We start from the raw sequence: 26,695 nt of genomic DNA, 5'->3' as shown, positions 1-26,695 counted from the left end.
TGTGAGGCGTGACAAAACAGTGTAATGATGATGGTTGCCTGCTCAGGGGATTGAGAAGATGGGCTGGAGAACCAATGGACAAGAAGGGTATTGCTGCAGTCACATCACAAATACGAGCTTTCAGAAACCACATTGCAAAGATATAGGTTTTGATATCACTGGTGGTGCTACCCAACTGGGAAAACACAGCCACCACCGTGAGTCTTATTTGGCCAGTAGCCAAAGACAGTGTTAATAGGTGCTATCAATGAACAGCTCATAATAAATTTTAGCTGTTAAAAAATATGGAAAATCGTAAGTATATTTTTCAGAAAACGGCAAACTGTTTATGGACAGTCTGGGCAGGCTGGGTACATTGGATAAAGTATACATTGTGAACCATGGTTCAGCTCCTGTAATAGCCTGGAAGTCTCTTAGGATTTAAAGCAAGCTGAACAACTGACAATCTTGGAGGAATTCAAGTGTGGTTTTATAATATCTGGTTCAATAGACTGAACTGGATCACTCTCACTATCAATTATGTGTTTCACCAAGCATCTGGAAGCTTCATTGATGTTTATATTTTCCTGCAAGTGAAAGAGAAAGAGAGGTTGATTAGTCAATATGAATTACACCATGCGGCATATTTCTTGTGCATAATTAAACTTTTCTCTAGGCAACATCAAAAGTTTACTTTCCTTAATAAACAGCTTTTAAAAATTGATTGTATTAAATAATGCTTACTGTAGTTTTTAGGTTAGTTAGGGTTTTTTGCATATTATGTTTCATATCTACTTTAAATTATACGCAGAGCTCACTTTAAATTATCCCAAACTCTTGGTGATTTGATTGCTTCAATAAACTAAACAAACAAATGCCAGAGGGATGTTAAAGACAGATGCCCCAAGTAACACTTCAAAATCCGTATTTTACTGCTTGAATAATGGTTACCCTGATTTTCAAATTATTAATTAACTATCAGAAATTTCAGCCGTAAATAGCACTTATTTTTTAAAGCCTTTTCCACAGTTTCAGAAAGATTTCTGTATACAATGCTCACAATGAAACCTGTGATGAATCAGATTCATTGAATAAATGATGCAATCTCAAGTTATTCACAAAACAGTAAAAAAAAAAGTTCTGTATCATTTGGAGTCCTCACTTATTTTTTGTTGAGGCTGACTTATCTCCAATGTGCTGCTTCAGAAGAGGTATATCACCCTTGGTTTCATTTGTAAGACAGAAATCCTCACTCCAGGGGTTTGGAAGGAAAGGCAAAGCACGTCTTTTCCTACACGTGCCTACGTTCCTACACAACAGCACATTTAACTTGCAGCCACCCTTACTCTGTTTGGAGAATAAGCAAAGCTGAAACAGTCTGATCAGTGAGACACAGCTCAGCAGAGCATAAAAAATAAGCAGTAATACTGAGTAAGGATTTTTTTTTTTTTTTGATGACAGCCACCGACACGTTTAGAATGAAAAGTCAGGCTTTCTGGTGTAAAAGACACTTTTCTACTCTAACTATTGGCATTGATTACTTATTTTATATGACTGGAGATAGAAACCTCACTGTAGCTTCAATCTTCTGGGAAGTCGTATCCACACCCACATACATACCTACAGAAATGCAATCAAATATATATGTATATATTTATCTATATGCACATTCTCCTCTTTCTTCATAAAGATTACGTTTTTATTTGCAGTCTAAGACTGACCCAGGTTTCCAAGCTGAATCTGGAGCCTGTTGTACTGAGATCATAAACACCCATGCACACAACGCCATGAAGTCTGCCTCCATTGAATGCTAAGCATCAATTCAGTATCACTGATAAAATAACCTGTACAATTTAACATGTGAAATGTTTTTTTTTTAATGTGTATGTTTAAAAAATTCAGAAGAGTTGTTTGAGTATGATGTTCAACTAAAAAAAAAGGAAACTAAGGTACGCATGTGTGTGTTTCAGTAGAGATGGTACAACTACACGAAGATCAAAAGCTAAATTAACGGATTCTGTGAGGCTGATTTCCAACCCGCTTGCAATCAATGGCAGAGCTCCACAAACGCCATTGACCACCCCTTTGCACCACAATATAGTGTTGAAATTTGGGGATCTAACTGAAAATGTTAATCAGTGCCAAGATTTCACAGGTTTCTTCAGCTACACAAGTGAACTTAAATATTTGAACTTTGACCTGTAAAGAATATCAGCTAGCTGTAAAAAACCGAATCTTTAGACAAGTCATTTACATGCTAAGCCCTAGAAGGTAATACCGAGCTGGGAATCAGGTCTGTACTGATATGTTAAAATGTTACTGTATCACATGGCTTCCTCAGACCAGACAAGCAAATTCCTCAAGCATGCACCAAAAGGCTTTTTCAGAACACTGTGAAATTTCATGAGACAAAATAGACAACGAAAAATACCTCTCAGTACTGCTTAGAAAGCTGAAGATGAAACAGGATTGTTAAATGGTCAATAACACACACGTAAAAATATTTTGCATTGTGTTTTCCTTTATTGATGGACTGGTAAGCATTTCATTTCCCCATGTGCTGCTTTTCTCTTGGGATATCAGCATGTATTTTTTCAATAATTGTCTTAGTGACTATCTGAGATTGTGCCCAAACAGAATAATGTTCAGATGTATTAACAGAAACCTTCTTTGTCAGAGGCTTAAGGTCAGCATTTTATAAGAGTGGGAAAGAGGGAAGGAACCCAAGCCCACAAAAGCATAAAATGAGTATAGGTGGACATCCCTCACCCCTACTTGGTGATGGGTGGAAGTCCATGTGCCAGACCCAAGCCTAAAAAATTAGAAGCAAAAAAAATGCTGTTTTACTTCAGCCAGAACTCAAACCAAAGTGAAATTGGATTATTAAATGCCTTTTAAAATCTATACAGCTCTTTCGGGGAAGGAAGCCAAATTTGAACATAGATTTATAGAATGGTTTAGCTTGGAAAGGACCTTGAAGATCATCGAGTTCCAACCCCCCCGCCATAGGCAGGGACACATCTAACTAGACATGCAGGTATTGTTTTGACATAAAAAAATTCAAAATATTCCATTTTGGAAATATGAAAATTAATGCTTCTCTTTTTCTACATTAGTCTTTCTCCTCTTTAATGAAATGATTTACCAAATTTGACCTGTATTCCTTATTATGTTGTTAATTGCATTTTGGATTGAGTTTGTTGTTTCTCTGGTAGGTGTCTGCCCATATCCACTGAATATCTGTCAAATGGGATTAGATACAGATAGAGATAGCTCTGGCCATTCCACCTGAAAAGTCTTCTGCTTTCAGTCCATGCCCACCTTCCTATCTGCCAGAGCACCATCCCTTCAGAGGCGCCTGCCAAAGTTGGTGACTGAGCTCTTACTCCTCCAAGCAAAACGTGCTGGTTTGCAAGTGTGCACCGTTTAAAGCGTTTGCACACATGCAATTAAAATTCTGCCCTTTGTTCCGTATGAGGGGAAAGGAATAAAAAGTCCTGTCTGTAGTGTGTGTCGGATCAGAGAGGCATTTTCTTATCCTGAATATTTATACGAACTGCCTAAGCTGTGTGGATGAAGACTTCTGGCGGGTAGAAGGGGAGCAAGAGAGGAAGGGTGACCCCGGCAGACAGCACAGCTGCTTTTGAGCTTGTGTCTAGCTCCAGCCTTCTCCCATGGTTCAGATATGGCAACTGGTACATGGTACAGATGAAAAGCCAACATGTTAAGTCACTCGCCTCAAGGAGCCTGTGCTCACGCCAACAAAGCAACTCCTGTTGTCCCGGCTCTGGGGCTTTGACCGCTTCCTTTCTGATGTTAATATTGCCTTTTGCTACAACCCTAACCCTACGGTGTCTACTCTGTGTCCCAGGCCTGTGGATCAGACATGGCTGCATTCTGGTCTGTCTAATGAAATATTGATTTCTGCACCTCTCTTCCTACAGTGTGTTTTGCAATAAAAAAAAAAAAAAAATCAATATTCTGCTAGGCAGTGAAGCCGCTGCAGACAGTAGAAGGTGATCTGCTATCCAAACGCAGACGCCCAGAGACCTGGTAATTTTAGAGAGCCGGAGGTGTTGAAAGACAATCTAGGGAAGGACAGAGAAAAAGGGGCAGGTCAAAATCCACCCAACAAATTCAAAGGGACCAACAATCAGAGCATAAGACTGAACAGAGAGCAATAATCACAGACCCTGCCAATTGTACTGAAACATGAAAACAGCCCTAATTATGCTTAAAAATAAAATAAATTATGTTTTGAAAAAGAAAGAAAATATAGGTGAGACAACAGGGTGAAGAGATGTTTATTCAGTGAGTCTTTCTTTTGAAACACCTTAACTGTCATCTCCTTTATGGCTTTGCCTCTCCTCTCCTCTCCTCTCCTCTCCTCTCCTCTCCTCTCCTCTCCTCTCCTCTCCTCTCCTCTCCTCTCCTCTCCTCTCCTCTCTATTCTTTTTTGGGGTTTACTAAGTTCCTATTGTATTCTGAGCAAATACTTTGGGTGATACCAATCCTACTCTGCCTCCTTGGTGGAGCCATTTCTGAACATCAAAGATTATCCAGCTCTTGACATGGAACTAGGTGCACCTGTAGTGCTGTAGCTTGTCTTCCAGCCTCCTCTGAGGTCACTTTTACCTTCACAGTTCTCCAAACACTGGGGAAGTTCTGTCTCCCTATGCTACTTTTAAGGCCGCTATTACTCAGCTCTGCATCTTTGATGTGTTTGTCTTCACAGCATCTTTCTGTGATAGGGAAATGCAGCTATGGCTGTGTATCGAATGGAGAAAATTCAGAGCCCCAAACAGAGGAAACTGCATGAAACCTGGTCCAGCACACAGTGGCTATCTGGAAAGTGGGAGATGACACAGTTTGAAGCCTTCTCATGATAATGTAGGAACACAACACCCTTCTTTCCCAAAGCTTGTGGAAGAGTTTCTCTGCAAGACCAAAAAGGAAGGATTTTACCCACATTATGGAGCCTTTGTTGCTATCAGTCTTTTCATCCTGCTTTTGCTCTGCTGCTCACACTGACATCCTGATTTAGCATGCTAGCTTTTATGAAACCCTTTCCTGGGCATCTCCCTTTGCCCTGTCCCCTGAGGTGCATAACCCATTTCTGCCACTTTTGTGCCTCAGTAACCCCCAGCGCCTGAAAGACACTATCACAGTCAGTGACGCAAGAACTGAGTTGTGAATCCAGCCCTAAGTCTTACCCTGCATCAACCTGCCAATGTCTGCCAGGGCAAGGACCTGAACCCAGCTCCTGTGATGATGTCTGACTACTTGAGTCGGTCTGCCTCTTGACCCCATCGAGAAGGAATGCAAAAGTGAACATCAGCACATGCTACTCTTTATTCCAATACCAAACCAAGCAAGGCAAAGAAAAGAACTCTGAGCAATCTCTGAAAGCCAGAAAGGAACACTGGAAAACATAGATGAAATTACAGTTTGGTTTGTAGATCAATTTCCTTCAAACTTGAACATAAGAAGTTCCATCTTCACAGGAGGAGGAACTTCTTTACTTTAAAGGTGGCAGAGCACTGGCACAGGCTGCCCAGAGAGGTGGGGAGACTCCCACTCTGGAGACATTCCAAACCCACCTGGACGCCGTCCTGTGCAACTGCTGTAGGTGACCCTGCTCTGGTGGGAGGGTTGGACTAGATGATCTCCAGGGGTCCCTTCCAACCCTGACCATTCTGTGATTCTGTGGTTCTGTAAATGTATGTTTTCAAAGGGCAGTTTTAGGGAAAGGGTAGCAATTCAGGGCAAGGAAGTAGAGTTGCATGATTTAAAACCTTTGAACCTATTGCTATGGTAAATAATGTCGTAGTCTTGTAATGCAACAATCAATTGAGGGAAAAATAAATACTTTGTTGAATGTGTCTCAAAGCAGTCCATAAGCTCAGCGAGCTGCTTTGCATTCTGGATTGCCTTCCCCCTTGTCTGTCAACTCTAATGCAGATGCAAAACATTAAAATTTAGAGCATTCCATTTTAATATATGAAATAAATCCCCTCAGACTAGACTGGCTCCTCGCTCTTCACAGAAGAAAAAAGGCCTTTGCTAGTTTTATGGGCCTGTCTTACTTCTAAATGAAACTTTTCTTTCTTCGCCATGCAGATATCTTAGATTTGTCTGTCTGGTTGCTTTCTGGTATAAAACTTCCTGACTGAATTGATGCTTCTGGGTCTTACCTTGAAAGTCAGTGCGAAGAACAAAGCGTATGCAGGCATAGCTACCTAACTTGTAGGGAGCTAATGTGGGGAGGTCTAAACCGGCACCACTTAGAGACCTGACCTTAGGCTCTACTACTGGAGTCAATGGAAATCAACTTCCCTTAAGTAAACGCCTACAAATTCTGAAATATTCAGGCATCAGATGGGAACCTAGTGAGGATCACATGGTTTCCACATTTTATTTCTATAATCTAAAATCCAGGAGCAGTGATATGACTGTCAAGATGTTTTAACCTGAACTCCCCTGGAGAACGCGATCTGAGGGAATGGTTCCACGTGCTCCCTTAGCAGAGCTCCCTCGGAAGCTGCTGGCAGCAGAGCCTTATTAAGAGGTTGTGCCATACTGTTGTGGTTGTGTTTCTAGGAAAACACAACCTAACAAGTTAAAAGCCATCTGGATGCACAAACATGAAATTCATGGATGTGAACTGCTGTGACTGCAACCCTGAGAACAAGATAATTTCTGTAATTGAATTCTTAGAGCTGGTTGAATATTCTGCAACAAGATTGTTGGACTAAATGACCTCCAGAGGTCCTTTCCAACCTCAACAATTCTGCGATTCCGTGAATTTTCAGCTTTTGGCCAGCACTAAATAACATATTTCATAAAAGTGATACAGAGAGCTACGGAACAGCTCTAATACCTGCAGGATGATCTGAAGCAAATCCTCTTCTTTTAGTTACAGGAAACAAACTCTGCGGAGGATTTTTCAGAGTGACTGTATATATGAACTGAAAGCTTCTGCCTTAGGTGTCAGCTTCATTTCTTGGTTTATGGCAGAAGCTGAAATATTTTCTAAGGGTCTGCGCAGTGGTCAGGCATTTTTTGGAGTGAATTAAAAAGACAGTGCAGGGAGCTACATATCCCCGACTGGGTCTGGCAGTCTGAAATGGATTGCTTTGGTTTCAGTTACCAGATCAGCAGATCAGCTGCAGTGTGTCAGACTAATTCAAATACATGTCCAAACCTTGTTTGTCTCTATGGAAATCAAAGCCACATATCCTGTTCTTCTGCAAGTCTACAGTGTAGCTTGGTTCTTTTCAAATTTCATAATTGTCTGGTCAGAAGAAATGAATAAATTATGATTTAAACAAGGGCTCGCAGAGCTTGGTTCATTCACAGAGCTCACTGGTAAGATGAGCAGAACTGCTCCTTGCTTTGTGGAAGAAGATTCTGGATCAGAGGAGAGAGTGACTTTCTGAAGGTCAGCCAGTAGATCAGCAAAGAGAACTCCTGATTCCCAGTCCAGTGTTTGGGCACTATGGCACACTGTGGACTGCCTGTCAGACGACAGCTGGGGAAAGGACACATTATCCACGTTTCTGAGAGGAGGAAAGACTCTATAACTTTGTCCTTGTCCAAATAGGATGTGCCCAAACAGCCCAGAGACTCAGTGCTCATTCAGTCTCCAGGCCACGATGCTCAGCAGACAAGGAGCTGGGTGCTTAGCCTAGTTTGGTAAGGACCTGAAAAGCACAGCTACCAGCCCTTCTGGGCAATTTGGACAAAGTGTGAATGTCTTTTCACCAAATTCTGTATTGCTGACAGCAGAATTACAGCAGGGAAAAGAGGAACTCGGGCACAATCACAGCACACTATGGTCAGTCGTAAGGTATTTCAAGTTATTTCTGAAGTATTTTCAAGCACATTTGGTTTTGACTGACTTGTCTGTTATTGATGCACAAGTTCCATTTTCATTATAAAGTGATAATAAGCTTGAAATTGCTGCTTTTCTAATCCAAGTCAAAAGCTCGCCTCTTTGAACTAGGAGTGGTGGTGAAAACAGTTTAAAGGCTTGGAAACGTGGGTGGAGCTCTCAGCTACTCTGGCCACATGCGGGATAATTAAACGTGTGACAGGAAGGAGAATTTCCTTCCTTTAAAAAAAAATGCATCTTTCACAATTGTGGTAATGCAGTTTATTAAAGAATTTACTATTAAGGTTATTTCCTGACTATCTGGGGATGTGCCTTTCAGACTGCAATCAATACGAACAAATGAAATAACCATATGTAAAAGAGACTGGGCTCTCCACTGGGTATATGGTGACATGTGTAACTTATGACTATAGTGCATTGTGCTGTTGCCCCACAAGTCCCTTCTTACGTGCCAAACTATCAGAACAATTTCTGTCTTTGTAGGGAGCAGAAGATTGGAACAGGCTGAATATTTCCTTCAGATTAACGTAAGAATCAAAACTAATACATGAGAATGCAAATGTTTTATACTGAAGTGGTTAACTTAAGAAAAACAGCACCAGGGAATAATACAGTGATGCTTTTTGGTGTAATCTCTGCCAGTGCTGCAGACAAAAATTTCAAACCATTGACAGCTTGAAATACGGTAGGTACATATATAGCACATTACTGTCTGCAAGGCAACCAGAACTAAAAGATGTACTTTTATAAATAATCACCTTTGTTTTTCCAAAATGCATAAATCCTATTCAGTTTGCTCTGAAGGCTATAAGATTTCCAAGCACGTCTCCAGAAAAACCTCTGGAGATCTCATTATTCCAGGATACCACAAAAAAAGAGTTATTACTTATTTGAACTGCTAAAAGTGCTAGCTGCAATACCATGCCTTCTCTGTCAGTGTTATTCTGCTTCAGAGAAGAGTTTCTATTCTCTATAGCAAACATAGCCAGGTTTTTTTCCCAAGACCTGAGTTCAATTATTTAATATGCTCTAGGCTGAAAGAATACCAGATACATGTTACATCCAATATTTTAAAATAGCAGTAATAATAAGTTTTGTTTAGTAAGAATGTGTAGGTTTTAGTTCCGACCTTAGACCAAGTGAGGAAATTATTTGGATTTAACAGCCTAAATGTTGTGATTCCACCATCTTTAGTGGAATTACTCTTCTTTGCGTCATTTTAAAGTCAGGAGCCTCCAATTCTGGGTGGAAACTAGGTGTGGGGATTGCAGGATAGCCTTTAGTCTCTAGCAACAGGGAACAGCCTGATAACAGAGTGAGGTGTCCTCAACTCCCACTGCTCCCTTTGCAATGGCTGTTGAAGACAAGTCTTGTCAGAGCTGGATTTCTTTCTGTTCCTACGTGATTGCACTGAGGACCCGAGGACTGCTTGGGTTTCTGAGTTAAATAAAGTAAGAACAGAGATATTTCTTTTCTTTAAAATACCTCTAAATCCTAATTCTATGTGGCTTAGAAAAGCTTGGACTGAATTTCCCTCTGTTGTGACTTTTTAAAAATTTTCGTGTCCTTTACGCTTCCGTGGTTCTGCCCAATACTGGCTCCATCATCACAGTAAAACCTCTCTGGCACCTTTGAAATTGTTTGCACATTGATTCTCTGTGGTGACCTGCAATGGGCCTTAGCGCAATAAACGTGGTTGCTCTTTGTAAGAGGTGGACAAGTGCTTGCTGGGGACTGATGTATGGGATTCATGGTACAGATTCCTTTCTCATAGGCCAAAGAGAAGTGACCAGCTGCATGACTTTGCTGATCCAAACCTAGAATAATGAAACTATGGCCCTGTATCCCTTAAAAAATGGTCCATCCTCTCCCCTCTCGTGCTCTTTGAAAGTCTTTTAGATGCAGCCTTGTTAAAACAATCTGTTATTCATTTCTCTCCACATGATCTTTGTGATGGTTTTGCCCTCAGGTCTTGGTTTTCAGTGAATTGGGTTTTGTCTCCAGGAAACATAGACTCACGTACATGTCAGAAATGAAGAAAAAGTAATTCTAAAGAAATCAGCCATATACAGTGTTACACATCACAGTTGAACTGAATCCCAAATACTCGCAACAATATATTTCATGTTATTTGTGGCCTGAAAGACAGTCAGACACCTAACAGAATATTAAAAAGGGGCAGAATATGTAACTCTTATACAAACAATAGTAATTTGTCCTGTAATAATCCCCTCAACTTTCCACATCATCTTGTAGCTGCTATTCCAAATGCTTTGCTCTCTAAGTTTCCTTTTTTTTTTTTTTTCCCCTGGAATAATTAGCTTTCTGCCATAATTATCGCGAAGAAGCTGTTGTAAGAGATCTCGGCCTCTTTCTTAACTGGAACTGGACACTGTCTGTAGTAAAAGTTTGGTTATCCTAGAGAGTAACACTGTATTCTGGTGGCCTCATCCAGCAGAAATCGTCAGAGATCCACAGATCTGAACTCAAATCAGGCCCTGTCATACAGCAATGACAAATACCCTGTTTGTAGAACAAGATAATTTACACACTGACCTAGATCAAACTGTCTGCCTAAAAATGACGTTTTGAAGAAACAGTGGCTAGCTTCGAGGCTGAGTCAGTAGCGGAGCAAAGACGCTGACTGACCGCAAAGACACTGACCACAAAAACGTCTCAGCCCAGAGCTCATGCAGTGCTTGAGGCAGACTAGGACGTGCTGCTAGTCACCTGCTGCTACTTCTGCTCATTACAGGTGAGACTTCTTTTAAGTATTAATGCTTAAAGAAGGAGTCAAGACCAGAAAAGGAAAATACAAATATACACTTCAAGATGAAGATTCTTAAGTAACTTTCCTGAAGTGCTTAAAGGAAATTAAAAAAATTGAATGTAGCATTTTGGCTTTCAGTCTACTAACAGTCTAGGTCAAACCAGAGCCGAACTGTTTACCTTTAAAACATCCAAACATTCTCCAGAGCTGTTAATGATGACACCAGGTTTCATAAACGCACAATACAATAAACGTAATATCCATCGAGTTGTTGTGTTCAAATCAATACTTCTCACGCCAGCTCTCCAAATCTTGCATGCAGTGAGGTTATCTGGGAAATCTCAAATTGATGTGCTGGAGCACTGTACCTTGGGCCTTTGAACCCTGAAAGTCCCGGTGCCCTTTCTGTTTTTTATCTCCATTTTCTTATAGGCACTTAGGAAATCTGTACCAAGGCGAGGAACCCAACCTCAGAGAAGCTCATTCAGCACTTTGACTGCTGATCTTTCCTTCCTCCCCAGATACATGATTTTTTTTAAAAGGTTTTTGAGAATGAGAGCTTATAACTGTAAGCATCGTGCAAGCTCTACTGTAGACTGATTTTTTTCTAGAATCTAACACAATAAAACTATTGTTTCAAATCAGCATTTCTCAGGCAAAGTCATTATATGAATATTTAGACATAGCATTCACTGTTAAGAATCATGAAAAATATCCTCATATCATTCACAAGAGGTAGCTTTTGTGTCTTGCCAAAGGTCATCTTCCTCCCCAGGCTATTACGCAGTCAGTTATCGACCAGTTACATACTTTATTGCTGGCCTGTCATATTAGAGCAGCTTCAGAACATTGCATATAATTTGCTTTGCAACAGAAGGCCTAAACCAAATAGAAATGTATTAATTTAAAAATTCTCAGTTAATTAATTCCACCAAGAGGGAGCTTTGCAAGATAACACATTTCAACTGAGTGAACTGTTTTAGGAACCAATTTCTCTGAACTTGGAGAAACATTTAAAAGGAATTGGAAATATTACCTTGGCTGATGTTTCAAACCAGCCCACGAACCCATTCTCTTTGCAGAACTGATCCATCTTGATGCCGTTGTTCATGAGAACGTCTATTCCCTGGTCGCATTTGTTTGCTAAGAGGACTGTCGGCACAGGTTTGCCGTTTGGAAGAACCAACTTAGAGTCCAAATCCTCTTTCCATTTTGTCACTGCCTCAAACGTTGCAGGTCTTGTAACATCAAAGACAATAAAGGCCCCCATGGCCTCTCTGTAATATACCCTGGTCATGTTTCCAAATCTTTCCTGACCTGTGATGAAGAAAGTAGGAGGGGAAAAAAAACACCACCTTGTAAAAATCACTGCTTCCAATCTAGGTCAAATTTAACATAGTGGGTTTTGTAAGAGAACATTACTGAAGGTAGGGCTTCATTTTTTAAGTCTCTGGAGAGCTACTCTGTCTAAATAATTATAAGTACCATGCTAGACTCATTTGTATGAAAATGCAAGAGAGTATGGCACGAAAAAGAAGTGTTAAAGCAAACATCCAAGGAAATTCGTTAACTTTATGACAAGGTTGAACTTCAGTGTACGGTCTTATTAAGCTGCCAGATTTCCAGATCTGTGGACAGTACCAAGGGTCTTGGTGTGCATTATAGGACTTTAAACAGGAGTCACAAAACATCTAGGTACCTGGTTGGAAACTCCTTGATATTATGGTATTATGTGGGAAATATCTACCATAACTGATCTGCTCACCCATGGAGAGGATCCCACACATTTTTATGCAAGTGATAATAATCAATGGAAATCAACAATAATGGAGCCCCGGAGCCATACCAGGCATTACACTCATTATGAATTTACTTTACCGGTAAACTAAAGCACAGAGGTAATAAAGGTGAATTTAAAGCCTTACAAATGTGGAAAGTGTTCTAAGAAATGGCACAGCAGTAGCAACACGAAAAGCCATATTGCTCCAGTGAAATTGTCTGGGAGGAGACGTTTCACACTAGATCTGTTCAGAAGACTTGTGGTTTTATTTGCTGAATTCAAAGTGTTTTCTGGGAAGTTATTTACAGTATTTTTGTGAGCTAAAATTATATTATTATATTCAAACAGGGACATTTGTAAATATCTCAATTTATATAATTAACAGTGTAAAGCTTAACACACTTGATGTCAGGATGAAGTACGTTGATTAGCTGTGCGTTTGTTAATATATATGCTGTTTTCATGGGAAGTTTGAAAAAATGTTTCCAAGAATGGAAATAAATTATACAGAATTTTTCTTGAAGTGAAAAAACAGAATTTCCATTGATGTCTACTGCTGAGCTGTGATCCAAAATAGAATTATAAATTCCTGAAACATCTCACAACAGCACTCTTTAAGCAAGACAACTCTTGTATTTAAACATATGCTTCCGTAGCTGAGTAAAAGTACTATGAAAATAGACAACATTCATCAGAAACCCGTTTCTAACCTTCTTTTCTCAATGTGCATAATTTTTCTGTTTCTAACCTTGTTTTCTCAATGTGCATAATTTTGAGTATGTTAGGAAGACAAGAAGATTGGCAGTCTGCCTCTGACCCTGGGAAGGTTACCGGTGGAGGTTTTATCTGATGGAAATTGTGCTGCCAAATGTCAGGCTGGGTTGAGAACTCCGCAGTGCTGATTACTGGGCTTCCAGACCATGCAGTTTCATTAAAATAGCACTGAACGCACTTATGGGGTCAACACCATCTGCTTGTGATGTTTATCTTTGGTTTTATGCACTAGCTGTTGCGACAAGGAGAAAGTCATTCACATGATACAGAAACCAAAAGTGGATGTCTGTCTTCTCCAAATTCATGTTAGGTTTTTTTTTGGTTGTTTTTTTTTTTTTTTTTTACCCTAAACAAACACTGCCTCCCATTGATAAAGCAAGATATAAAGACATAATTTCTGGGAAATATGAGGTTACATTGAAAATTTCTTATGGCCATTCTTTATGAAAATGTCTTATGATTCCTATCAGTGGGCTAATCAGATGAACGGCTAAGTCATGTGCTATTCAATAATCTCCTTGCTGAGCAATTTTTTTTTCATCTGCAAGAAGGTGCCTTCAAACAAAAGTCAAGGTCTGATTAGAAACTTTGCAGTGAGGCAAGCAGCAACATATGTAATTAGGTTTTGATGCATATTGTATTTCAGTGACACTTTATACTTTTCATGCAAAGTTCTTGAGATGCTTGCACTGTAGATGAGATGTAGATGATGTAAGAACAGCTGAACTTGGGCATGACGTATTTATTGGGACACAGATCTCTAAAGAGGTGGGACGTGTCACAGAACATGAACTAAATTATTAAGTCACAGCATAAAATTATTCATCACAACTAATCAAAGTTATTAGAGGAATAAAAGGCTCCTATGATGTGCTCTTCTGGCTAGTGGTGGCTCACAAAGTTCTGACAAATAGTATGTCATACACACCAATTCCTCCTTCTGCCCCTAAGCTGCTTTTGCAGATACCTGGATTTTTCATTGCACAGAAAAGCCACTGTGTTTGCAAAAACAGCTTTATGCTGGAGGACAGAGCTCACCGATTTCCATTACCAATCACTTCAAAGAAAAAGTATGGAGCTGCTGGCTGAAAAAGTGCTTAAACCCTTTTGGAAGTGGTCTTTTTCCCCATCAGTTGCAATTAATACATGAACTTACTTGGTGGCATAAAGACATTATGCAACCTTGAATAGAAAAAGAGGTGGTCTGCAAACCACAGAATTTTAGTTTTATGTCATTTGCATAATGGCTTTACTTTTATTTAATTTACATTGTGAAAAAACGTGATCTTTAGTGTTTGCATTGTGCTTGGAGAGCTAAATATTGTGTCTGAGGGTCCTGGAGGACTCTTTTTTCTAAAGATTCTCACTTAAGTGAACGAATACCTGTCTTAATAGATGAGGTTCCTAAAACTTTTTCATTTATCAGAATTACTCATGAAAATAGGCACCGTTTGATGTATTAAAGGTGTCATAATCTGGCCTTAGGTTTTCAGCAACACAATGGCTGAGGCAGTAATTAGGCTAGAAAATAGATCAGCCATTAGGTATTCAGTGGTATCTCGCAGGCAGCCTTGAACATTAGAATCTGCTTTATTGAGAGAGGGACTGGGGAAGATGGGTTTTGCTTTTCATCGGAAAGATCAGAAACTTGTGAAATGTTTGTTTGATCTGGCCCATTGTACGTTACTTCGTCCCTTACAAGGCCACCAGCATCTGGCATCAAACCCCACGAGCCTGATGGCCTTTGCCCACAGAGATGGTGTTTTACATTGGGATTCATCAGCCCTAATTTAAAAAATACGGCCCTAATTCCAAAAAAAGTAACAGGGTGTATCTAAGATTAGGGTCCCTGTGTAGTCAGAGACTGAGAAGAGATATCTAGAGGGCATCTCCTCAGAAAGGAGAGACATTTAAGGGCGGTCACATAAGCTTCATTATGGAGGTATTTAATCTCTACCCTCAACCCCCTGGCGAGCCCAGGGTAAATAGATTACGCTCAGATGGTTCAGTACAAGTTGTCTAATTCTTAAACCAGACGAATCCTACTCCACTTTGAAGTTAACCCAGCGAGACCAAGGTGCCAAAACAACAAGGTTTCCACGAAATGGAAGGACTCCCTGTCTGAATGACACCTGCCTGCATATGTATCCTAATCTCAGTGGCCCCTGTGCAGCAGGGAAAGCTGTTGTTTCATGGGTTTAAAGCAATCAACAGCTAAATTTTCACAGCTTATAAAAATGCACCCCATATAAATTTGCCAGCATGACTGGTATAGAAATCTACAATTTTCACTACCCACTATCATCTCTGATAAAGTTACCAAAAAGAATGATAAGGTGCTAAAACTCAGATAACTTCCACCATCACTCCCACAGTATCTGAAATATAGTGCAAGATAAAAATTGATTAAAACTGCCTAATGCCCAGTATTACAATGGGTTTTACTTCTTGCCACCATCCCTCATCCTAAGAGGCAAAAGCTTCTGGGAACTACCATGCTTTACAGAGGGCCTTTAGCCAACACTGAGAAGCTGGAATTTGTGGAAAATATTTAAGCATTTTTTAGCTTTCACTTCAAAATAACGTTCAGAATTTTCACCCTTGGATTTAAGTAATTGTCTTTATGGACTGAAACATAAGCCGGCCTCGAGGTGGTGTTCACCACCCCAGAATGTGGAAAAGCAGGCTGTCAGAATGATGAGGCCCAGGGATCCCCCACAAACCCATACTGAAATAAAACCACCACAGCGAGGGACTTATTTATGTTTGCAGAACAGTAATTTCAAGGTAACTTAGCCTAGAAATCACCATGACTATCTTATTTATGCATATGTACTGCAATGCTTAGCAGCCACTAAATGGCTGAACTGCCGAGGAAGTGCTGGGCCTGGCATTTGTGAACAGTCCGTTTACTCCTTCTGGAGCATAACAGTCATAAAAACTTTACAGCTGCAGGGACATTTGCCTATATCTTTGCAAAGACTGCTGCTTCCGAAGGTGAGAGGTGCAGGAAAAGGAAATGAAACTGTTCTTTCACTGCCGGTATTGTGTGGCTATCTCCCATGCATTGGTCCACCTTTTTATGAGGTGAGATCATAGAATCATAGAATGGTTTAGGTTGGAAGGGACCTTGAAGATCATCGAGTTCCAACCCCCCTGCCATGGGCAGGGACACCTCCCACCAGACCAGGTTGCTCCAAGCCCCATCCAGCCTGGCCTTGAACACCTCCAGGGATGGGGCAGCCACAGCTTCTCTGGGCAACCTGCGCCAGGGGCTCACCACCCTCACAGTAAAGAATTTCTTCCTGATATTGAATCTAAATCTCCCCTCTTTCAATTGAAAACTGTGACCCCTCATCCTATCACTCCACTCCCTGACCAAGAGTCCTTCCCCAGTAGGCCCCCTTTAGGTACTGGAAGGCTGCTACAATGTCTCCCTGGAGTCTTCTCTTCTCCAAGCTGATCCAGTCTTGTAAAAGCAAACCAACGTATTTTGGGTAGCTATGAATAATCCAGCCCACACATACACAGCAGGAGATTTAACGGTGATGCTGACATGGCTGTGAAAAAGCAGCAGGGGAGAGGGGAGGCTCGAAAGTGCTGCGCTCTGCCCTCCGCTGCGCTCACAGAGCTGCTCCCGGCAGTAAATCTGCAGCTAAGGCTGGTCTTCAGAGAAATCTCAGGGCACTGTGGACACGAAACACAGACAGTAGCACCAAGAGCAGCCTTGCAGAGAAGTGAATAGGAAATACACCCGGGTTGGCTGTCTGCAATAGTTGGTTTCTTCAAAAGTGGTCCCAGCCTGCATCTGCAGGGCCACCCCCGCCACAGCAGCCTTGATCAAAAGAATAATTAAGAATTTCTTTCAAAGCTTTCCTTCTGACAATCTGTTAATGAATTTAAAGGACACTCGTACAGAGGCAGCAGAAAAGATAAGGAAAAAGAATAAAATTGACGGAGGAGCAAGATTTAAAGATGTATGACCCAGCAGTAGCGGTGATGGCACACTTCAATAGGGACGTGAACACCAAAACTGAGAACTTGGGACGTTCAATGAAATAAAATGGAACCATTGGGAGGAAGTAAAAGACAAGGAGAATTTTACCATGTATATCTCCTCCCACACACAGTCGTGAAAATTCAGTCACTTGAAACTTAGGCACTTCACTGAATCAGACATAAATCCATAGATTTTAATGCCAGTGTGTTGCTAGAGATAACGTAACATCACAAACCATGAAGTTTTGTCCAATTCTTCCCGTCTAATACCCATAGCTTCAGGAATATATTATCTGTTAAAAAACCCCAAGTCTTAATGCAATAATATGTGATGCAGAACCTATCTTACCCTTGAATTAATTTCTTTAATACTAGTTATCCTTATTGTTCAGTATTTATCTTTCATCTAAATAAATGCAGTTTCAGCATTTAGCTATTAGATCTTATAGTTTTGTTGATCAAATTAAAGAATACAGAAAAATATGTTACAGAATTATAAACTATATTTAAATATGAAATTAGATGGCACTAGATGAACCAAATTTGCTTTTTCTTCTAATGTCTGTAAAAGTAAACAAAGGTAAACTGCTTGGTCCTCCCACGGCTGGAGTATGTCACTCTCCCGTGAAGTCACCACATACGTAAATCCTACTACTGGTGGAGATAAGCTTGATATTAGTTTTACTCAAAGCATTTTAGAGAAGATTGTTTCTAGATTGTTAAAAAATTTAGCCAAACCGCACAGTGAAGTGCAAGGAAGAGTACACATTAGGCTTAGTAGTAAGTTCGCTTGCTGTACAACGGAGGGGAAGGACAGGGTGTAAGACCTAAAATGATGCCTGATATATGGAGAGAGAGAGAGAGAGAGACACATATACACATATATTCATATATTGATACATTTGCAGCATTTCCTTCAATTCAAGGTGTCCTAAATGCTAAGACAACACCCTTCAGCTTGGTTAGGGACCGAAAATTTATTTCTTTACACCCAAAGTTAACATGACCTAGTAACAGAGACTCTACCAAAAGAGAGGATGTTCTGAGACCAGAGCTTTTATTTTCCTCCCTCTTATCCTCGCATATTTGTGTTTTGCAAGTGGTGATATATGACCAGCCACGGCCAGGATAAAACATTTCCAATCAGTTTTACTTCGCTTTCATTTCTAAACAACTTTTTTTTCTCACCAGCTTGTTCATGATAACTTCTATGCCAGCACCACGCTGATCTGAATTCAGCGTGCTGCTTACCGAACTTATTTTCTATGTGTATCTATCAACAGCTAAAGCTTCTTACACAGAAGTCATTAAAACTGAGACAGCGACTCTTTTTATTACCGGCCACTGTCTTGACCTTCACAGAGATGCTTTGAATTGAGCAATTCATATGAAATTTAGTACTATGCTGTAATTCTCTCTGTCATGCGTGATAACTCAGAAAGCGCGCTAGTCATTCAGTACTATAACTTGCTGTAATTGCTTCTGCAGCCTGACTGAAAGCTACATCATATGATCCGCCAGCACATGATTAGTAGTGTAATAAATCTCTGAAACAAGGCATACAAAATACATTCTTTCAGCCCCCGATGCATTCAGAATTTACTATTAAATGCCTTTTCTCATACAGAAAAGTTTTGCTGGATGTGTGCGTATTTACTGTTATAACCGGTCACTGGTGAGCGATAAAACCAATGCTTTCCCTGTTATTCCAACTTTCAATAAAGAAAACCGAGCGTATATGTATTTAATATCATAAAACCACAAGACTGTACTGATGTGTAAAAAAGCTGAGGTTATGCATGCTGTGCATAAAGTGGTGTTGTTGCATAAGTTTTAGTACCTTGGTGCCAAATTCAGAGCCCAGACATGAGGCGGTAAGCGTAGAAGAAAGGCACTCCCTCCGACGATAAGAATGTCAAGAATTTTCTCATTTCACTAGTTTTACTCGGTGCCGTTCCAGACTAGATCACTCAACCCCACGGCTCGGGCCACAGGCTGGCATAGTTGCCTAACAGCTGATATAATGTTCACCTCTATTCCTTACTTAACAAATGAAACTTCTTAATTTAACTGAGCTTTAAAAATGCCCTCCTTTTTGCTCTAGCTGTACTTGGGTTCCTACACACACTGAATGAAAGATGGTTACTTATAGCATGCGAAATATGCCATCGAGATAAACTGTTATTTTGTGGTCTGAATCAAAAAGGATTAATTCCTAGTAAGGGTGGGTGGCAAAAAAAAAAAGAATTGTGGGTTTAATAGGAAGCCAAATATAAAAACTCTGAAGCACTGACAGCAACAATGTCAAATTCTTTATTTTTTAACTATGTAAACATACTAGGATAACTGGACTTCTTTGTTCTTTTTCTCCCTGCACAGAATAAATTATCTTTTTTTTGCTCAATGTTGGAATAAGGACAAGTAAACATGAGTAAATACATTTTTAGCAACCAGGAATATTGCCAAATGGAAACACTTCTCTTTTCAAAGGATGTCAGAAGTTGTTTACGTTTCCTTGGGCCAAAGGAAGGAAGATAGGAGAGAGAGGAAGGAAAGGAAGAAGGAAGGTATCTTGATAAAGTAACTCGACGACATTTTTTCCTTATTTTTTAAACTATAACAATAATTTTAACCATCTTATTGAATACCTCATCTCTTCCACCAAATTAAATAGATGTGAGAGGGAATTCTTGTTGCTCTCCCTCCCACCACAGAGATCTATCTGTTAGTCTAATGAGGGAAGCTGAACAGGGGCAGCTGCAGGGGAAGAACTGGGGCATCTGGGGAGAGGTGCCCATGTCCCCGCACGTGTCTAAGGGCTTGGGAGAAAAATCATACGGGGCAGGTTTCACCCTGACGCTCCTTGTTTGGGAGCCTGCTGGCTTTAGGGAAACTCCAAAATTTCAATCTGCCCTCAAAGTTTTCTCTCCTCAATCTCCTCTCCCTCACTGGTAGTTTCCAACATAAATATTAGTACAAATGAATTTGGGTCTATATTTTATATTATCTCTGGATGAGTTACGAAGCAAAGGATTCTCCTCCGTACTTACCCGCGATATCCCAGAGCTGCAGCCGTACCACGGTCTCAGCATCCCAGCTCAGCACCTTCAAGGCAAAGTCCACGCCGATGGTGGCCCGGTAGTGGGGGGAGAAGTTCTGGTGGACATAACGTTTGATGATGCTGGTTTTGCCCACTCCCAGGTCCCCGATCACCAGCAGCTTGTAGAGGTGCTCCTTCTGACTGGGCTTCTGCATCTTTCCTGTGGCTGCGGCTGCTCCCTGCGAACTGATTGCATGCTCTGCCCGAGGAATCCTGCCAGCCCCAGGGGGAGAGAGGGAGTGAGGAACCGGGGAGGGAAGGCGAGAAGGTAGGTGGAGGCTCCTTCCCTTTGTACAGAAGCAGTATCACCAGGTCCAGCAGGCAGCCCTGCTGGGAGATGAAGTAAGCAAGAGACTGGGGAAAGAAAGTCTCCCAGAAAGTTTTGTGCGAATGTGTGTAAAGGTCAGCACGAGGTGTGCCTGGGATTAGTCTGGCTACTAAAGGCTTTGCAGGAAAAGTCATGTAACAGTCCTGTTCCCCGTTTCGCTCCTCGCTGGAAGGACAGTGTTTCTGTTCTGCACTAGTTTTGCATACTTTTTTAATTACTGTCTTCTTGGTGATGATTTGTCACCCTCTGCTTGTTTCCAGACATCTTTAAAATGCCAGTCACAGCAAAAAAGCAGAAATCTCCTTTCAGAGGTTTCACGCCTCCATTAAAGTGCAAAAATTAAACCAGTGTGCCTCTAACTTTGGATGTGATTTGGTTTTAATCAATGTAAGTCTGTGTGAATGCAGTTATATCACTAGAAGTGGCAGTCAGAGCAATATAAAGCATCTTTACATATGTCCGTGCTAGGAGGGCTGTGTGAATCTAATTACAACAGACACATATTTTTAAGTTTCATTAACGTAATTGAGATTGTCTGTCTGTACCTATAAACATGCTCACATCTGCTGAATGCAACACAGAGCTCACACTTTGTTTTCTCTTACAATCGGACTCTAAAATTCAAAAAATCCAGATTTATCCCATGACTCCGATAATCAGAAGTTATGAATGCGTAACAGCATTAGAGCATATGAATGCCAGTGTCTCAACGGTCCTCTATTTTCCAAAATAAGTGGTATCAAACTTGCAAACAACTGAACACATTTGAGTAAAGCATTCCACTGCCATGACTGACCCTATATTTTAAATGAAAAGAACAGTGACAGTTTCAACTTGACAGCTTAGCTGGAGACCCCTATCCACTGCCTAGAGGTGTTTGATTCTTTTAACAGTTTTGAAAGCAAACCCCCAGATTTTTAACATTGTGTGAAACTCATCCATGAATGATTTTTACATTTATTGATGATCCTGATAAAATGAAAACACATTTTACACTTACTGAAATATTATTTAATGGAGTTCTTATCTAAATGTGCACTGAAATGGCATGAGAAATTTGTCATCTATCCAAAAAGCTGGATTTTAGTAGACAAAGAATTCAGAACACTTATGTTATGCAATCTTTTATAATCAGTCTTTAAACTCAAACTTTAAAGTTTGTATACACACACACACACAAAGTGGAAATGGGTAATGTGAGGAGAAAGCTGTCTCAATTTCCCTGAAATATTTTTATTTTTAATAAGAGGTCTTTTTTCAATAAGATAGATTCTCTTTCCGAAAACAAGCTGTCATTTGTAACCCTCTGTTTGGAGAAAAAAAATTTAAAGGGCTTTGCCTTGTTAGCTATGGACATCATAAAAAACAATTTGAGAGTCAAAGTAGTGCACTCCAATCAGCTACTATTTGTGCACGACTCAAGTTTATTATTGTTGCTACTGGTAGTGTGCGGTCTGTGAATCTTACCTTCACAGCACTGCCATTGTCAGAGAGGATCCAGTACCCAAGCACTTCTAAGCACTCACAATTCCCCTCTAAAATTGAAGATTTCCCATTACAGAGGTTAAAAAAAAGAACAGGCTGAGAGGGTTTAGCAATTTTGGAAATGACGAAATTGGTGTTTTGGATGAGGTTGAAATTACATCTGATCTTTTATCCTTCTTTGATGATGACCCGTGCTCAGCAAACAGTGCGTGGAAGATGACTGTAAGCAGATATTAGGTAACTGGAGATCTTTGGTTATTAGTAAGTGTAGTTAAAGATTGGCCTACACCCAGAAGCATGAAGCTTTACCTCTCTTCCAAGGTTTTTGTTAGCATTAGCTATAACAGCTCTGGATAATCGTGTTATTTAAGTTTCCAATTCTTCTTTGAACGTGGCTAAATTCTTGGCCCCAGCAACACCCTGGTACAATGAGCTCCTCATAGGCTTAGTCAAGGTCACCCAGGATGGCAGTAGGATTCCAAGCAAAGTGTTCAGTGAGGTGTTCAGATGTGGGGTGAGCATGTAGGAGGCTTCATTGCATTTAGAAGTATGATTCGCTGAGCTAAAGTGAAGCATGGACTGAAGTGTCTTGTTGAGTAAAAGCTGTACCCGGGTCCCCTAACTCCATGGTGAATTGACTTTTATAGACATTATCTGCTGAATGCTCCTGAGGCGGGATAAGGCCCTCAGCCCTGCCTTGCTCCACCTTTTTGGAGGACTGTTGCCACGTCCTGAACTATGTGTCTGTACCGGTTTGACTTCACTGGCAACTGAAGGCACTGGGGCAGGGAGGTGTGGATGTACTGCTCATTTGCAACTCTGCTGCAGGAGTGGTAATCATTGCCATGCGGGAAGGCAGATAATTTTGGCTGGTCGTGTCTTAAGAGATCACTGCAAGACTTGTTTGACGACGCCAGCCGATCCCTTCAGGCACACAACCAGGTTATGGTGACTCAGTGGTTTGCTGCAGGCAGAGGTGTCCAGGGAAGCGTGCTTTGCCTGGAGCTGACGCAATGCAATCTGTCTTAGCTGAGACAACAGTTAAGGGCAGTTAATATGAACCACATCCGCTTGAATTTGCCACCCACAGGTGGGTAGTTAGCAAGGCTCAGCTGACAGGGGTAACTTGTCAAGCTGGGAGAGCCACATGCTGTCTCTGAGCCCCTATTCTGCTGCTGCAGGTCCTTCAGCAACGTCCAGGCAACAAGAACATGTAAACATGCCACCAATTTAGTTGACATTTCAGTGTTTGTATTTTGGTTGTCTGTGTTTTCTCCGGTAAAGACACACATTTAAAACTTTACTAAATCAATGTAAATATTAATTAAAATCCCACATGACATTATGTATATCTGTGATGTTTTATTTTTCTACTCCCTGCCTATCCACTGTGCTATTTCCCACGGTAGTATCATCCGATGCTTCTGCTATTCTCTATTTTAATACTTATACTAATATTAATAGAGTATACCAATACTCCATTTTAATTGTAGGATTTGACACAAACTCTGCATGTCTCTGTTGTAAATAATATTTAAGAAAGTTCCAAAAACCTGAGTCATTACAGACTGCGTTGGCCTCAGCATAAGAGTGAAACTCATTTTACAGTGATAATTTTCAGGAATTTCTCACTATTCCTCTGTCATTAGTAGAGATCTTTCTTTTTTTCTGAGAGAAGTGATAAAACTGAAGATGCAATTACGCTGACAGGAATCAAGGGCAGCATAACCGCATCCTGGATTTTATCACTCCTTCTCTTTGCGTGGCGCATACCACAGAAAAGGACGTCAATCCTGACTGAGCACCGTGGCTGTTACGAAAATACCTTTAAAAAATGACAACATTGTCTGACTTAATGAAACTATGAGGTAACAGTTCTTGCCCAAGGAAACAGATTGAAATTATTAGAAATGTACATACTTAAAGGATCACCATCTAATTACCTAGGGGGTTTACACCACAGTTATCACTACTATACCTGGTAGCTTTGAATGTCTAGAAGGGATTGGCCTATGCCATATATCATATAATATATGGGCTATATATGATATAACATAAATGACACAACAATCCAGAGAAATGGTAAATATACGTGTGTGTGTGTATGTGTGCGTATGTATATCTACATTTATATAACGTGATAGATCAAATTAATATGATAGAAGATTATTTTATATTTTAGAAAAATAAACCATTGAAATTCTACACAGGTTTTTGCCAGACTTCCATATCCCAATTAATCCTGGGGTATGGATTAAATACTAAGTTATTAGCTACACAGAAGGCTGTTCATCTTTTATTAATGTATTGTCTTCTTCGTTTCAATCATAGCATATTCACTGACATCATTATGGGAATAGTCAATCATGGCAAGAATAATCTCTTACAGAGAAAGAAATTGTTTTAACAAAATGGTGCATTTCCCCCAATTTTATTTTTAGACTAGAAAGATTTAATTAGTTTGGATTTTCTCTTCTTCCATTCCAACCATTCTTGTGATTAACACATTCACTTAGAAATTACTGTTGACTCATCAAACATACCCATAGTGGAATGGTTATTGACTTGTCAAACAGAGCAAGAACTCTCCTTTGATTGAATTATGATCTTCTTAACTTATAATTAACTTAGGACAAAATACACTTTATCGGGAAAGATGCCTCAAGGAATATCTAAACAAATGTTTATGCAACCAATGGAAGTACCAGTTAGCTTTTATGATCAGATGTCACGTTATTGTTCTGAAATGAGTTATAACTCCTGTACTCGGTTATTCTCACTCATTAAAAGTTCAGTCTGCACCCTGGCTGAAAGCACTCTATCAATAACATAACAATATAGACTTAATGGGTGTTCCCAAGTGTTACCTCTTGGGAATTTCTCTCCAACTGTCCTATAAAACAAGGTGTGGGTGGCAGGAATAGTCTATGGCAGTGTCTGTTTTATCTCGGGAACTACACCTCTCGAAAACAGCTGAAACCTTTCCCTCTGGCACAATTACAGCCCTACTAAAAAAGTCTTAAACAGGTATGAGGTACCGGTTGAGGGTACAGTTTTGCCCCCTAGAGCAATGGATCTGTTTCTGGAGTTAGACATCCCACTAGATCAAACCTCAAGACAAGACAGGATTCAGGGAAAAGAAATAGTGACAACACAGGGAAAGAGATTCCAAATTTTAACAGCCTGTAGGTGTGTGAATCATTGTATTTAAAGAGTGAGAGCTTGTGGCGCTCTCACAATTACAAACTCTTAGTCTGATAAAGGGACATGCCTTGGCCATTTGTTGCACGTTCCAATATACCTTCCATATCTGCCAGCCCTGTACCGATGCCTCAGGGCATCACAGATGGTTTTAGTTACCTGTGTAAGCACAGTCTGTGCTCAGATGCAAACACGTGTTTCTATTTCATCAAACTCAAAAAATAATAATAATTTGATGTATTTGCCTTTCTCAGGGCTGAATAATTATTTTTTTTATATTCGACTAGATCCACACAGCCTAGCAAAATCCAAGTTAAGGTCTATCCTTTGGACCCTGCAGCGAAATCTTAGACAGGTTGCAGTGCGTTTTACACCAAGTGCATTTGAACAGTCACCCGGGAATACATGAACACAGCACAACTTGAAAAGCAATAAGGGGAAGGACCAGAGTGTCTGCCATGGGTAAAATCTAATAACAGGGGTTCAGTAATACTCTGGGAAAATTAAAATGGCTTGTCCCTGAGGCCAGCCAGCAGTGAAAGCATCGTACAGCACAGAATTAGCCTGAAATGCGCCAGTTCCAAACGAACATTGTCGTGTCTCAGATTCAATAAACGAAGTGTAAGAGCACTCGCTGAGGTTGTAGACTGAACCATCACACTCATTGTAGGGTTGTTACTATGGAGCTACCAACAAAAGCCTGGACCAACCTGACAACACAGCAGTTTTAACCCTCTTCAGGTGCTGTGAATTATTTGTGCGATGAGGATCGAACAGTTACAGTGCTACGGATAGATTGTGTCTAAATTAAGCTAGAAAGTTTCTGATAGTCAACAATCTGTATTATGCCCTCCTATGAGGGTCCATATTCAATCCTCACAGCAGGAGCTTGGAGGCAAGGCCACCCTGTCCTCCACAGAGAAAATCTTCCTTCAAGAACAGGGTTGGATCACATCAGTGAAACTGTTGTCTGATTCAGGAAGATGTAAGTCTGATTCTTGGAAACTATCAATCTCTAATGGTGCTTACCCAGCAGCACCAACTTCACGTGAAGGGATATTTATAATAATAGATCCTAAATTAATGTGCATTGGCTTAAGTAATTTTCGTTAAGGATTGGGTTGCAAAACTGCAAATTTAAACCATGGAACAAAACAAGAAAAGATAGTCCCTTTCCCTGACAAAAGTCAGTTTGTCTGTGGTATTCACTATAATTTACAATATCACTGAACCACTGAGGTGGGAAGGTACTTCTGGAGATCATCAAGTCCTACCCCCCTGCTCAAAGCAGAGTCAGTGAGAGCAGGTTGCTCATGGCCACCTACAGTTGGGTTTTGAATATCTTCAGGATGGAGACTTCACAATCTCTCTGGGCAATTTGTTCC

General features: G+C 40.4%; 1 protein-coding gene across 1 annotated transcript; it reads right to left on the bottom strand.

Annotated features, from left to right (window-relative positions):
* Positions 1-413: 413 nt before the first annotated feature.
* RAB38 (RAB38, member RAS oncogene family) lies at positions 414-22,631 on the bottom strand (the record flags this gene model as incomplete). Its single annotated transcript, XM_082498561.1, has 4 exons — positions 22,529-22,631; positions 20,247-20,509; positions 11,680-11,960; positions 414-566 (listed from the first exon to the last, which is right to left on the bottom strand). The coding sequence occupies exons 2-4, from the start codon at positions 20,449-20,451 to the stop codon at positions 414-416; spliced, it is 639 nt and encodes a 212-aa protein (XP_082354687.1). The 5' UTR covers positions 20,452-20,509; positions 22,529-22,631.
* Between the last annotated feature and the right edge of the window lie 4,064 nt (positions 22,632-26,695).

This window comes from Vanellus vanellus (assembly GCF_965231255.1).
Source record: "Vanellus vanellus genome assembly, chromosome: 1".
NCBI lineage: Eukaryota > Metazoa > Chordata > Aves > Charadriiformes > Charadriidae > Vanellus > Vanellus vanellus.
The sequence above is the reverse complement of the archived record's forward strand: the minus strand, read 5'-3'. Positions and strand labels throughout refer to the sequence as shown.